Source organism: Acinonyx jubatus, chromosome B2 (assembly GCF_027475565.1).
Source record: "Acinonyx jubatus isolate Ajub_Pintada_27869175 chromosome B2, VMU_Ajub_asm_v1.0, whole genome shotgun sequence".
Classification (NCBI taxonomy): Eukaryota; Metazoa; Chordata; class Mammalia; order Carnivora; family Felidae; genus Acinonyx; species Acinonyx jubatus.
Genome location: NC_069385.1, coordinates 51,482,983 through 51,498,192, shown reverse-complemented (window position 1 = coordinate 51,498,192; position 15,210 = coordinate 51,482,983). Strand labels below are relative to the sequence as shown.

The window sequence follows — 15,210 nt, the reverse complement described above, 5'->3', positions numbered from 1 at the left end:
TGGGGCTCTGCGCTGACAGCTCAGAGCCTGGAGCCTGCTTCAGATTCTGTCTCCCTCATCCACCATCAAACATAAATAAACATTAAAATTTTTTTGGAAAAAAACAGTCAATACCCTAAAATTTTGTATGTCACTACTAACAGATAAAATACAGTTCAGTGCTTAATATATGCCCAATACCGGGCTAAATTTTACATGTATTGTCTCATTTAATCCTCACAATAACCAACTTGCCTAAGATTTTGCTGCTAAAAATGCTGCTGAACTGGACAAGTATTAGACCCTAAAGCTCATGCTCTTCAGCGCTAGATCATCCCGTCTCATGTACAAAGATCATTTATTTTACAATCAGAGAAACCATGAGTTTGAGAAAATCCTGTTCAAAACTCCACCTCCCCAGGTCTCTGTATTCCCAGGACAATGTGTGTCTTATAGCACCTATGGCGATCTGATTAGCGCACAATTGGCTGAGTCCCTTTCTCTACCTTAGATCCCATGCAGCCGGCCTGCCTGAAACCCAAGCCCACCTTCTAGCGGGTTTTTTGCAGCGCGCGCTCCTTACGCGTTACATTGAAATGTGCCCTTCTTTTGGGATGAGCACTGGCTGTTGTATGCAAACCAATTTGACAATAAATTTCATATATTGAAAAAAAAAAAGAAATGTGCCCTTAACTCGGCTCACGAAGAACTTGAATTGAGGGGTAGTGCTCACACGCTATAATTTCTTTCCAAGAAATATAGGCCCGGGGCAAAGCGAGGCCTCTCCGTTTCCCCCCCCACAAATTGGTTTCTTTGCAAGCACCTGCTTTATCAACTCTCCCTCCCCAGTTTTCTCCCCTAACCCGGGGCCCAGAGTCCGAAGGCGTCTTCGGTCGTAGGCCGTCCCCGGCCAGCAGCCACTAGAGCCCAGCGCCTGCTCTCAGACAGGAACAAGGAGAAGGCTCGGACCGGACTTCCACGTGGGCACGGAGGCGGCCATCTCGCGTCCTGGCAGGAGCAGTCCGCGGGGTCAGAGCGGCAGCCGGACCGGGAGCTGCCGCCCGTACTCAAGATGGCGGCCATGGAGGGCGTGGCCTGTGACTCGGAGGTTCCGAAAAGGTGCCGTATCATGGCGGCGACGGAGGAGCGGAGCCGAGAGGAAGAAGAAGAGGAAGAAGAGGAGGCAGTGAGTGGTATTGCGACGGCCTGTGCGGCGGAGGCGGCGTGTGGGGCAGGGAGTCGGGATGCGGCCGGCGGGAGGCAGAGTCCCCAGCGCGTGAGGCCAGGAGGGCGGGCCCCTGCCCTGGCTGCCACACGGTCGTTAGAATGGGGAAGTAGAGGCAGTCGCTTTCGGTAACGTCGCTTGCTTCCTCTCATTGAAAGCAGGACTTAGCGTTCACAAAGGTTGGGGTCGTTGCATTGGGGAGTTTTGGCTTCTCTTGTTAACTGCCTCTTTCTGCACACTGCGGTGCTAGCATGTTAACTCCTCTTTCTTCCACCAGGAGCAGTTGGTTCTGGTGGAATTGTCCGGAATTATTGACTCAGACTTTCTATCAAAATGTGAAAATAAATGCAAGATTTTGGTGAGTCTTCTAGAGTTAGAGGATATTTGTAGGTTTTCTTACATTTAAACAAGAATGAAAGAAATACGTATCCCCGAAGATCTATTCCTCGTTACAAAGCATTGAATTCTAAGGACAATTAGGTAGAAGTACAAAGGGATTGTGGGAGAAAATGCCACACTCGGCCTGAGGGTCTGAATGTGTGGCTGGCGAGAGTTTAAGATTTAGAGGGGGTAGCATTTTGATATGGAACAATACATTTTGAAAAAAACCCACAGTGTTTTAGATAGTGCGGGAGAAAAAACGCAGCGAAGAGAGCTCAGATGTGCACGCAGACGCCACCTGGAGAAGGGAGAAAAGATTCGTACTAAACTTGTAAGACCTCAAGCTCTGCTGTTGACTTGAGCTATGGTGTCATAAGTTACCATCTGTTTTATCACTTTACTTTAAAATCTTTCAGCTATTGTGGACAACACTGCTTTTACCTTGAGGAGGATGTTGATTGAAATACACGTTACTCCTTGGATATGAATTAAGTGTTCTTCAGGCCCTTAGCTGCTGTATTCAGAGCATTTTTATCTTATCTTGTACTTGCTAGTTCAAGCTCCAGAGGTTCCCCAGTTGTGGAGATCACTCTCCTTGGTAGCAAGGTTATGTATTGAGTGCTCTTTTATGGCTTTAATTGAGATAAAATTGACATATAACATTATATTTCAGAGTACAACATAATGATTTAATAGTTGTATGTGCTGGGAAATGATCACCACAAGAAGTCTAGTTAACATCCATCACTACACACAGTTACAATATTTTTTCTTACAGAATTTTTGTTTGTTTGTCGAAGTAAGTTCTGTGCCCATTGTGGGGCTTGAACTCAGGACCCTGAGATGAAGAGTTGCATGCTCTACAGACTGAGCTGGCCAGGCATCCCATCATAACGAGAACTTTTAAGATTTGCTCTCAGCAACATTCAAGTATACAATATGGTATTATTAAGTAGAATCACCATGCTGTACGTTACATTCCCAGGACTTATTTATTTTATAACTGAAAGTCTATATCTTTTGACTGCCTTCACTCATTTCACCCAACCCTGCAAGGCTTTTTCTAATGATGATTTTTTTATGATCCTGTGTTCTGTTGTAGGGAATTGACACTGAGAGGCCCATTCTGCAAGTGGACAGTTATGTCTTTGCTGGAGAGTATGAAGGTAGGAGGATGTCAGATAGATGAAACTTCTTTTTTTATATGCTTCCCACAGAAAATCATTGTTATTTCTCAACAAGGTGCTTTCAACTTTTCTGCAGACACTCTTGGGACCTGTGTTATTTTCGAAGAAAATGTTGAACATGGTAAGTGCTTGCAGTGCTGACTCAGATCTTTTTACTGTGAAATATTACAAACTTATGTACAGTGAATGTTAAACTTAAACATCTCATGTATCCATTGTCTAGCTGTATCCAATCCTACCATTTTGCCAGATAGCTAAAAAACATTCCAGATACATTTGAAGCCTCTTGTATACCTCTCTCTAAACATATGTCCCTTCCTCTGTCTTGATAATCACTATTCTGAATTTGATGTATTTCTTTCCTGTATTTGATTTTGTTATATATATATATATATATACACACATATATATATATATACATGCATATATATGTATATGTATATATATATATGTGTATATGTATACACACATCTATCCATCCACAAACAATAAATAGCTTTTCTTTTAGTATATTTTCAAACTTGATATAAATTACATGTATCATTCTATAACCCTTTTCAGTTATAGATAGGTTTTGAGATTTATACATATCGGTATGTATAATTCTATTTTCCCTGTTGCTTAGTATTCTATTTATGACCATACCGCAGTTTATTCTCCAGTTACTGGACAGGTTGATCACTTTTATTTTTACCGTTAAATATTGATAACTCTGAACATTTATTGAATGCCTTCTATTTGTTAGACACTGTTCTAAATGCCACATGTATTAACTCATTTAATCCTCATCACATCTGTGAGGTAGATACCATTGCTGTCTTCATTTTATATTTGAAAACACTGAAGCACAGAGAGGTAGGTAACATTCCAAAGATCATACACGAAGTGCGACAGCCAGGATTTGAACCCAGGTTGTCTGGTCCAGAGCCTCTGATCTTAATTATACGTATTAACTCATTGCAGAAATGCGGCCATGAGTATTTGTGTGTCTCCTTGTGCATGTATGTAAAAATGTCTCTAACATATACGCTTAGAAATGGAATTACTAGGTTGCTGAGTGTGTGTTAGGTTTAACCATATGAAGTGACCAGCTTGGACTGAATATGGACCGTTTCATGTGGTTCAACCAAACAGATATGACTGGATCCTTTCTAAAGGGTAGTATCAGTTACACTCATGTAACAGCATGTGCAAATTTTCATTGTGCTTCACACCTGTAGCTCAGAGCCTCATCCTCCCTCTTGCCCGTGCCCACGGTTTCCTATAAAGCTGTACCCCCAGGCAGCAAGTTTTTTTCTGAGCCTTCTTTCGTGATTGGGAATGTCCTCACTCCAGTCTCTGGCTGCAGGTAGTAGGTCTGACTTCGGTGCTTCATTTTGAGTGGTAGAATTTGAGACCTCATTACCCTGTAAGGCCAGCTTCCTGGCCCCACTTCTGTACTTCAGGGCTGGAGCCTAACAGGCCTATAGCTTTAATTTCACTCGCAGTTTTGTGTTTTAGTCCTCTGGAGATGTTTGCTGTTTTTGAGTCCAGTTTTGCCTTCAGTTGTTATGTATTTTATCTGTTACTTCTCTGTGCTGGGAGCAGGAGGGATGAGTTAAATTTTGAACTTACTACACTATTTCTACAGGAAGTAGTTTAGTCTAATTCTTTAACTGGAATTATTACTAAAAAAATTTTTTTTTAAGTTTACTAATTATTTTGAGAGGGAAAGAGAGCACAAGTGGGGAAGGGGCAGAGAGGGAGAGAGAGAATCCCAAGCAGGCTCAGCACCACCAGTGCAGAGCCGGATGTAGGGCTCGAACCCGCGAACCACAGGATCATGACCTGAGCTGAAGTTGGACGCTCAACCACCTGAGCCACCCAGGCGACTCTGAACCGGAATTGTTGGGGCTTAACATGACTATTTGATGGCATCAACAATAAAATAATTGAGTTCATTTTATGTTCTAGGTGATGCAGAAGGCAGTAATAGAACAGTGTTAAAATATAAGTGCCATACAATGAAGAAGCTCAGCATGACAAGAACTCTTCTGACAGAAAAGAAGGAAGGAGAAGAAAACATAGGTTAGTTCACTTAGTTCTCTGAAAGTAGGTGATTTAGTATCGGCTTTGATAATGACACATTGCTGCCAGGACATTCCTGTACTTTGTAGTAATAGCTATGTAATATGAAAATTGAGGGTGTTCCATGAAAAGTATCAAACATAGATTTAAAATTTATTTGAACTCTGGTGTGGCAGAGGGCACTAGAGACGTATAAGAAATCTTTTATCTGCTTTGCGTGGAAACAATTGTGAGGAGTCTGTCAAAAAACTTGATAGATTTTCAGCCCCTAGGGAATTCAGCAGCTGCTACCCACCCCATCCCCTTAATTAAAACTTCTTTGTAAATGGAGACGACAGGATCTGTGTCGTCAAGATGTAACCCCAGAGGAACTCCTGGAAACTTGTGGCAGCGGTGGCATCCTTTCCCAAGAAGCTCACAACTGGAAGAAGCTGGCTCTATATGTGAGGGAAGGACTCACAGGTTTTAGACCGAAGACTTTTTTTTTTTGAGTTGGAAGGGAGCACAAATGAGCGAGGGGGAGAGAGAGAGAAGCAGGGCTCATCCAGGGCTCATGTTTTACCCGGTGCAACGCTTGTGTTCTCCTGAATCAGGGCTCAAGCTCACCCGATATGGGACCTGAACTCAGGAATGTTGAGATCATGCCCTGAGCTGAAGTCAGGTGCTTAATGACAGAACCACCCAGGTGCCCCTAAATCTCATTCTTAATTTGCATCTGCTGAGGCTTCTCCAATTGCTGGTCATCCCAGAGTAGAGACTTTGAACTAGTGCTTCTTGAACCCATCCATAGCAGGCACATATTTGTGGAGATGAGCAAATAATTACTTGGAAGTTTAAAAGCTCATTGCTCATAAGTGAAGTAAGAGAAATCACACATTTGTCTAAATATAAAAAAATAAAACAAACTAATAAACAAAAAGCAGAAACAGGCCCATAAATACAGAGAACAAACTGGTGGTTGCCAGAGGGGTGCGGGTGGTGGGATGGGCAGAATGGGTGAAGGGGAGTGGGAGATACAGGCTTCCAGTTATGGAATGAGTAAGTCTCACGAATAAAAGACAAACATGGGGAATATAGTCAATGGTACGGTAATAGTGTCGTATGGTGTATGGTGACAGATGGTAGCTGCAGTTGTGAGCATGGCATAATATATAGACTTTTCAAATCACTGTATTGTACACCTGAAACTAATGTCACATTGTGTGTCATCTATTCTTCCATTTTAAAAAATTTACTAATGAAAAAAAAGCTCATTGCTCAAAGACATATTTCAAACTCTGATAAACATGACCCTAGTGATGAATATTTGTGGCTTGATTTATTATATTTGAGGAATAAACATATGAAGGCACATTAATCATGTAGAAATTAATTATACCAGTTACATATAAGTACATAAAAAATCTTTGTTCTTAACATGTATATCCCAAAACTATCCCCATTTTTAGCATTTCGTGAAAGTAACAGGAAGAGGGGTGCCTGGGTGGCTCAGTCGGTTAAGTGTCCATCTTCGGCTTGGGTCATTATCTCATGGTTCATGGGTTCGATCCCCGCGTCAGGTTCTGTGCTGATGGCTTGGAGCCTAGAGCCTGCTTTGCATTCTGTGTCTCCCTCTCTCTCTGCCCCTTCCCCACTCACACTCTGTCTCTCTCTCTCTAAAATAAAACAAAATATAAATTAAAATAAAATAAAATAACAGGAAGAAAGAGGTACTTGAAGTTCTAGAATGGACTTGAAAGGCAGATACATATCAGATAGCTTAGCTATTATTTTGATATATTTTTTTAAAGCAGGAAGTTGTAGAATTTCCTTTCCTAGAGTCTTTAATAAACCGCCAGGTCGACCGTGGGAAGATTTGCGTGTTTTGTTTAATCAAATACGTTAGTTAGCTCAAGGCTATATTGGTTATGCATTGCTGCATAAAAAATTCCCTCTAAACTTAATGGTTTTAAAACAACAACAAAAATATTTTACACAGTTTCTGTGAATCAGGCATTTGGCCAGGTGGTTCAGCTTAGCCAGGTGGTTCTGGCTCAATGTCTCTCTTGAGGTTACCGTCAATATGTTGGCTGGACTGAAGAAGGGATCTGAAGGCTTGAATAATGTGGAACATCTGAATATAAGTTGGCTCACTCACATGCCTGGCTGGTTTATGCTGGCTGTTAGCAGGATGCCTCAGGACCTTGCCTACCCATCGTACTGTTCAAGTGCGCTCCTGACATGGCAGATGGCTTCTTCCAGATCAAGTGATCTGTGAGAACAACATAGAAGCCACAATATCTTTTATGAACTAGCCTTAGAAGTCACATTCTGTCATTTCTGCCATATCTTATTTATTATGGGAAGGGACGACACAGGGGCATGAATACCAGGAAGGTGAAGATCTTTGGGGACCATCTTGGAGGCTACCAAACATGCCAATATGCTGCAGGCAGAACAAAAGAAAAGGAGATGTGGGCCCTGCCTTCTGGGAGTTTGCACTCTAAAGTCAATCACACTGAAACAGACATGTGTGAATGGGACTCAATACCCGTTTCATTCAACTTATTTTAAGTTTCTGTTATGTGCCAAGTATTTAAGCTAAATAACAGAATAGGCAATAGGATGGATGGCTTCAAGATTTTGAACCTGGTGACTATGCGAATGATGGTATTGCAGGAAAAAAAATAATGAAAGAATGGTTGAAGCTGGCTGGAGGGAAAAGGACTAATCAACTTTTGATAGAAGGAGATTTTATAGTAGTAACATATGAGAAGACATGGCATCAGCCATAAGGATGGTTCAACAAACATTCACAGAATGTTTAGCTTCTGGTGGTGAATAGGAGCAGATGGAAGTGTGAACAGGGTGGCAAGATAGGTTGTGGTATCTTAGAGATATCTAATGGCATTTTGAAGGTATAACTAAGGCTTGCTATAGAAATTAATGAGGAACCACTGAAAATATTTGACTGAAAGGGTCAGAAGGATAAAAGAAGAAATGATTAGCATCATTGAAGCAGTTCTTTTTTTTTTCAATATATGAAATTTATTGTCAAAATGGTTTCCATACAACACTCAGTGCTCATCCCAAAAGGTGCCCTCCTCAATACCCATCACCCACCCCCCCTTGCACCCACCCCCCATCAACCCTCAGTTTGTTCTCAGATTTTAAGAGTCTCTCATGCTTTGGCTCTCTCGCATTCTAACCTCTTTTTTTTTTCCTTCCCCTCCCCCATGGGTTTCTGTTAAGTTTCTCAGGATCCACATAAGAGTGAAAACATATGGTATCTGTCTTTCTCTGTATGGCTTATTTCACTTAGCATCACACTCTCCAGTTCCATCCACGTTGCTACAAAGGGCCGGCATATTTCGTTCTTTCTCATTGCCCTGTAGTACTCCATTGTGTATATAAACCACAATTTCTTTATCCATTCATCAGTTGATGGACATTTAGGCTCTTTCCACAATTTGGCTATTGTTGAGAGTGCTGCTATAAACATTGGGGTACAAGTGCCCCTATGCATCAGTACTCCTGTATCCCTTGGGTAAATTCCTAGCAGTGCTATTGCTGGGTCATAGGGTAGGTCTATTTTTAATTTTCTGAGGAACCTCCACACTGTTTTCCAGAGCAGCTGCACCAATTTGCATTCCCACCAACAGTACAAGAGGGTTCCCGTTTCTCCACATCCTCTCCAGCATCTATAGTCTCCTGATTTGTTCATTTTGGCGACTCTGACTGGCGTGAGGTGATATCTGAGTGTGGTTTTGATTTGTATTTCCCTGATAAGGAGCGACGTTGAGCATCTTTTCATGTGCTTGTTGGCCATCCGGATGTCTTCTTTAGAGAAGTGTCTATTCATGTCTTCTGCCCATTTCTTCACTGGGTTATTTGTTTCTCGGGTGTGGAGTTTGGTGAGCTCTTTATAGATTTTGGATACTAGCCCTTTATCCGATATGTCATTTGCAAATATCTTTTCCCATTCCGTTGGTTGCCTTTTAGTTTTGTTGGTTGTTTCCTTTGCTGTGCAGAAGCTTTTTATCTTCATAAGGTCCCAGTAGTTCATTTTTGCTTTTAATTCCCTTGCCTTTGGGGATGTGTCGAGTAAGAGATTGCTACGGCTGAGGTCAAAGAGGTCTTTTCCTGCTTTCTCCTCTAGGGTTTTGATGGTTTCCTGTCTCACATTCAGGTCCTTTATCCATTTTGAGTTTATTTTTGTGAATGGTGTGAGAAAGTGGTCTAGTTTCATTCTTCTGCATGTTGCTGTCCAGTACTCCCAGCACCATTTGTTAAAGAGACTGTCTTTTTTCCATTGGATGTTCTTTCCTGCTTTGTCAAAGATTAGTTGGCCATACGTTTGTGGGTCTAGTTCTGGGGTTTCTATTCTATTCCATTGGTCTATGTGTCTGTTTTTGTGCCAGAAGCAGTTCTTGATTATGGGGGGTTCAATGGTGGGTTAGGGCTTTGTAAGTACGAGAAGGAAAAGAATTTTTTTCAAGTTTTTGTTTTTTATTGTTTGTTTTTTTTGGAGAGGTGTCTTATTTCATCATTGGATGTTCCAACTCAAAATGACATGTTACTGTTGACTTGAAAGACGATAGGGTGGTATCATCCATTATGAAAACTGAGGAGAAAATCGTATGGAAGTGACAGAATTTTCTATAAGGTGTGAGGTGGCAGTGAGAGCTCAGTGATCTCTCAGGATGATTTGGGAATTGGACTCTGGAAAAGGAGGTTGGAATGGTAACTAAAGTTAATTACTTTTAGTGATTTTTTTTTAGAGATTTATTTTTAGTCTGAATTAAAAAAAAATTTTAATTGCAGTATAGTTGATATACGATATTATATTAGTTTTAGGCATATAACATAGTGACTTGATAATTATATACATTACAAAGTGCTCACTATATAGTGTAGTTCCCACTGGTCACCATCTAAAGTTACTAAAATATTATTGACTGTATTCCGTTTTTAGTGATTTTGATGTTGCATACACTATAGGCATTCTAAGATCTCCAGATAAGATGGAAATTCCATGATTATTTATCAGTAGTTATGGGCACCATGTTCATTGGTTTACCTTCGGATTTTATTTTGACGTGTATCCATAGGATGAAAATTTAAATTAAAGAGAAATATGCTTCAGTGCCTGAAATTCCTTTTTCATGTTTCTTTCTTGGTTTGTCCTCCCATCCCTCACCCTCCCTTACCAGGTGGTGTGGAATGGCTGCAGATCAAGGACAATGATTTCTCCTATAGACCCAACATGATTTGTAGCTTTCTGCATGAAAGTGAAGATGACGATGTGGTAGCTCCAGCCTCAGAGAAACCTTTGGAGCTGGAAGAGCAAGAGATTCAAATGAAAGATAGTTCAAACCTGAGTTATGAACAGGGGAAACCACTGAACTTGGAGATAGAGAATTCTGGTTCTCTTACTGATATCCCTTCTGAGTCAGAAGGTTCTGTATTTATGGAAACTCAAGATACTGCCTTAGAAATCACTCCTAGATGAAATGTTTCTCATAGTAACTAGTAACAAACTTTTTGGAGCTTTTATATAAAATAATTGACTGTGTAGCTTTTCAGTTCACTATTTTACTAGTTTTGTTGACTCTACACACATTTCCAATTGTTGTACAGTTTAATATACCAGAGTCATTAAGGACCAGATATGAATTGAATTTTTAAAAATATGATGTAAATGACTATAGGGACCCTTCTCTGGTAAGTCTTTTAAATTGGAAGTTTTATTAAGGTAAGTGTATCATTTTTTATTGCAGCTGTCACAAATGACTCCAAATGTAGTGGCTTAAAATGACATAAGTGTAGGTCAGCTCGCTGACATGGGCTAGGCTAAAATCAGAGTGTTGGCAGGACCTCATTCTCTACTGGAGGTTGGGGTTGGGGACTCTTATTTCCTTGTTCATTCAGTTATTGGCAGATTTCAATTCTTTACAATTGAAGGATCAATGTCCCATTTTCTTACTATCATCTGAGAGCCATTTCCACCTTCTAGAGGGTGCATACATTGCTTGGCTATGGTCCTCTTCTCTTTAAAGCCAGTAATGGTCAAGTCCCTCTCACTCTTTGAGTCTCTCCTGCTTCTTCCATCATACTATTTCTGACTCATCTTGCTAATTACCTGACCCAGTATCTGTTTTTTTCTTTTTTCATTTTGTAACAATCCCAGAATTATTCAGGTTATCAATTTGCCCATGTGTATGCATATATGTGGCCATATGACTAAGTTCTGGCCAGTGACATGGAATTATAAGTGTTGAGTGATAGATGCTTCTGGAAAGTTTCCTTAAATTTTAAGACATAAAGGGAAGTGGGCCAGTTCATCTTCTCTTTCTTCCTGCTGGAACATGGATGTGGTGGCTAGAGCTTCAGCAAGCTTTTGGGACTAGAAAGTAACCTTGGAAATAGAAGCCACGAGTGGCAAAGCAACAAGATAGAAGATTGGATCTTGATATGCTGCCCTGGACTGCTAAGAATAAAGAAGGTTAATAATAGAACCCTTTCTTTTTCTCCATGGTAGAATGACTTCAAGTTTAACTTTTGGCACTGTTTTCCCTGGAAATCTACAAGATGAAATAATAGAATGTCAACTGTGATGTCAGGCAATATTGCTTATGTTTAAAAATGACCCCTTATTGGTAAATGGTATCTAGACCAGGAAGACTATATGACAACTGTAAATACCCATCGGAAAATATGGACTGGGCCTCCTGAAGCACTGTTTCTTTTTCTTTCTTTAAGCACTGTTTCTTTTTCTTCCTTTTCTTTTCTTTTCTTTTCTTTTCTTTTCTTTTCTTTTCTTTTCTTTTCTTTTCTTTTCTTTTCTTTTCTTTTCTTTTCTTTTCCTTCCTTCCTTCCTTCCTTCCTTCCTTCCTTCCTTCCTTCCTTCCTTTCCTTCTTCTTTTCTTTCAAAAATAGGCTCCATGCCCAATGTGGGGCTTAAATTCACAACCCTGAGATCAAGAGTCATGTCCTTTACTGACTGAGCCAGCCAGGTGCTTCAAGCACTGTGGTTCCTATTACAAAGATCCCTGGAAGCTACATTCATGGCTGTTTCAAGAGATACTGGTTCTTGGGGAGCCTGAAGTTTCTAAGCCAGCATGGCTTCTGCACCCACCCAGATGATCTTGTTCCCTTACACCTGAACTGACACTTGGGTGCCAGAGTAAAGCCTCCTGTTGAAACAAACCTCATGCTGTTGTGCTGTTTCCAATGAAGTGAAGTGAGCCTGGTGCCGGGTTCAGTCCCAGAAGACCTGTTGGGTCCTGAGTGTGAACGTCATTCCTAACCTGTGACTGCTGCTGTTCAGGCAGGGAAGGCACTGCAACTACCTACCTCCGGCCTTTTGTGTGAGGGAGAAATACCTTTCCTCTTGTTTAAGTCATGCTGTAATAGCCACATGTAATCCTATTTAATACATTATGCATTTAGAAAACTGGAGAAAAGGGTAAGGAAGTAGAATGGAAAATTCTTGAGACCTGTAATCTTGCAAAGAAACTCATCTGATGTGTGATGTAATTCTACCTTAAGTTGAAGAGGATAATAAAGTCTTATATTCTGAAAAGAACATAATGTGTTTTTAGTTCCTTGCCTGTAAATGAGGATATGAGGATAAATGTTGGGAATTTAGTAAAATGAATCTTATTTTTCAATTATGAAATGTTTTGTCAGACTAGAACTTCACAAATTAATTTCTCCACCATTGGTCTGTCTTACTGATTTAACTGCTATCACTTACAAACGAATCTTGGAACTACATTCTCTTTGTAGCTGTCACAATACTGCTTCTGACACTGAATGCGATAGGTGGCTTTTGCTTAACAAATAATGATATTCTATTTAAAGTGGCTTTGTTTGTTTTGACTTGTTTTTGAGAGAGACAGTGCTAGTGGGGACAGGCAGAGAGAGGGAGAGAGAATCCCAAGCAGGCTCCAACTGTCAGCACAGAACCTGATGTGGGGCTCGAACCCACGAAGTCATGAGATCATGGCCTGAGCTGAAACCAAGAGTCAGACGTCTAACTGACTGAGCCACCCAGGCGCCCCAATGATATTCTATTTAATAGGATTTTATATGGCTAAGGTTCATCATGGGGAATTACTCCTTAAGGCCATTATAGAAATGTTAGGAAATCCACACATTTGTTCATTATGTACTATATAGTTGATCATAACAAATTTGTTGACAGAGTCAGCTGAAATTATTGATATTATGTGGTTAGCTATTTAGCAGCAGCTAATAATTTTCCAGAATCTACTGTTTTCATTTTTTTGTTGTTCCTATGTGAAACTGAAAAAACTTCCTAATGTGTTAGGCTTGCATACAGTTCTCTCCAGAAATGTCATTGATTCTAGAAATGGACTTGCTGTCTCTCTTTTATGACTTCCACCATTCTTTTTTTTTTTTTTTTAAGTTTTTATTTTGAGAGAGAGTGCATGCACAAGCAGGGGAGGGGCAGAGAGAGAGAGAGAGAGAGAGCGAGCGAGAGAGAGAATCCCAAGCAGGATCCACACTGTCAGCACGTAGCCTGATGCTGGGGCTCGAACTCATAAACTGCAAGATCATGACCTGAGCTGAAACCAAGAGTTGGAGGCTCACTTGACTGAGCCACTCAGGTGACCCCACCGTTCTTTCCTTATGGAATAAGAGAATCCTGTTTATAAAATTGTCTAGAGGTACATTTTATTGATTCAATACAGAGTAAATATATGCCTTTGTTAATGACAATATGTAGTTTCTAGATACTGGTATATATTTCTTTTTCTTTAAAAATTTTTTTCTTTGGGTGTGTGTGGGGGGGGGGGACAACTGGTACTTTGTTTTGGGTTTAACGTTGCCATACTTAACGTATGAATAAGGATGTAAAGATAGCAAAGGTCCTACTTTTTTTTTCAGATCCCAAGTAAGATTTCCTTCACTATCGTGTCTTCACAAACTCTTGTATTCTCTTCATATCCCATGCTTTCATTTGGTGATTGTATTAGGTTGCTACTGCTGCTGTAACAAAATACCACAATTTTAGTGGCTTAAAACACGATTAAATTTATTATATTATAGTTCTGGAGGTCAAATTCCAAGAATAAGTCTTACGGGGATAAAATCAAGATGTTGATAGGGCTGCATTCCTTCTGGACATACCACGGGAGAATCCATTTTCTTGTCTTTTTCAGCTGCTGGAGGCTGCCTGCATTCCTTGGCCTGATGCCCCTTCCTCCATCTTCAAAATCAGTAATGTAACATCTTTAAATCTCTCTCTCCTGCTTCTGTCATCACGTTTTCTCTGATTCTTACACTCCTGTGTCCCTCTTAAAAGGTCCCTTGTAATTAGATTCGTCTCATACAGAAAATCCAGGATAACCTTCCTATCTAAAGATCCTGAGGGGTAGCTGGGTGGCTCAGTCTATTAAGCATCAGACTTCGGCTCAAGTCACAATCTCATGGTTCGTTAGTTCAAGCCTCATGTCGGGCTCTGTGCTGACAGCTCAGAGCCTGGAGCCTACTTCGGATTCTGCGTCTCCCTCTCTCTGCCCCTTCCCTGCTCACTCTCTGTCTCTGTCTCTCTCAAAAAAAAACATTAAAAGATATTACAAAAAAAAAAAAAAAAAAGATCCTGAACTGAATCATGTCTGCAAAAGCCCCTTTACATAGAACATTCCCAGGTTCTGGGGAGTAGGACATGAGCATTTTAGAGAGAACTTGTTCTGTCTTCCACACTGTCATTCTACACTTTGGTGCATAACTTGTCAGGAAACAAGTGAGGTAGCCTCATGATTTCCCTAGAATACTGCCTAGAGAGAATTACCAGGTTACAGTGTAAGGAGGAGGAGTCCAGGTGGAATTCAGTCAGCTTTCTGAGTTGAGGAGATGGGACTGGAAGACCAAGAAGATCAAGAGAGCTGGAGTTTGCACAGCAGAATATCAGAAAGGGGAGAGTACAGAGAGAGAAAGCTTCAATGATCTATATAGAATCCTCCCGGAGTCTTCAGTGGAATACTGATCACATATGTGCCAGCAAAATAGTGGAGGCAGGGAAAAGAGCTGTCTGAACAATCCCTGCAGCGTGCAGTTCTCAGCCAGAGTAGAAAATCTCATATTTCATGGAGCATGAATAGAGTACTCCGAAGGGTTTTGCCTTAGAGCATAATTAGCCTAAATAAGGCTCTTGCCACACCTAGCAAAACTGAAAAGGAAGACCTGAAAGGATCAGATGGTTTCCAAGTAGCTGCATCTCAGAACAACACTGTAGAATAACATATCCAGCACCCAGCAAAGTAAAATTCACAATGTCTGGCACTCAAAATACTATCAAAGAAACTTCTGGTTTCTGGTCTGATGCTTAGAAGGTGGAAATTGCCGCTCCAGTGTAACAAT

The 15,210-nt window shown here is 40.7% G+C and overlaps 1 protein-coding gene across 2 annotated transcripts; it reads left to right on the top strand.

Moving 5' to 3' along the window:
• The first annotated feature begins 860 nt into the window (after positions 1-860).
• GTF3C6 (general transcription factor IIIC subunit 6) lies at positions 861-10,395 on the top strand. Of its 2 annotated transcripts, none has more exons than XM_027057087.2 (6): positions 861-1,165; positions 1,482-1,562; positions 2,688-2,751; positions 2,828-2,893; positions 4,726-4,839; positions 10,032-10,395. In XM_027057087.2, the coding sequence occupies exons 1-6, from the start codon at positions 1,052-1,054 to the stop codon at positions 10,328-10,330; spliced, it is 738 nt and encodes a 245-aa protein (XP_026912888.1). In that variant the 5' UTR covers positions 861-1,051; the 3' UTR covers positions 10,331-10,395. The 2 variants fall into 2 exon arrangements, with proteins under 2 accessions (XP_026912888.1, XP_014920848.2); XM_015065362.3 differs by having other exon boundaries at positions 887-1,165; positions 2,849-2,893.
• The last annotated feature ends 4,815 nt before the right edge of the window (positions 10,396-15,210 follow it).

Bases quoted from the DNA above. Each gene is read 5' to 3' on its own strand.
- GTF3C6 (XM_027057087.2), top strand. From the start codon at position 1,052: ATGGCGGCCATGGAGGGCGTGGCCTGTGACTCGGAGGTTCCGAAAAGG. The intron at 2,752-2,827 runs GTAGGAGGATGT...TTTCTCAACAAG, and splicing joins CTTTGCTGGAGAGTATGAAG to GTGCTTTCAACTTTTCTGCA. The intron at 4,840-10,031 runs GTTAGTTCACTT...CTCCCTTACCAG, and splicing joins GGAAGGAGAAGAAAACATAG to GTGGTGTGGAATGGCTGCAG.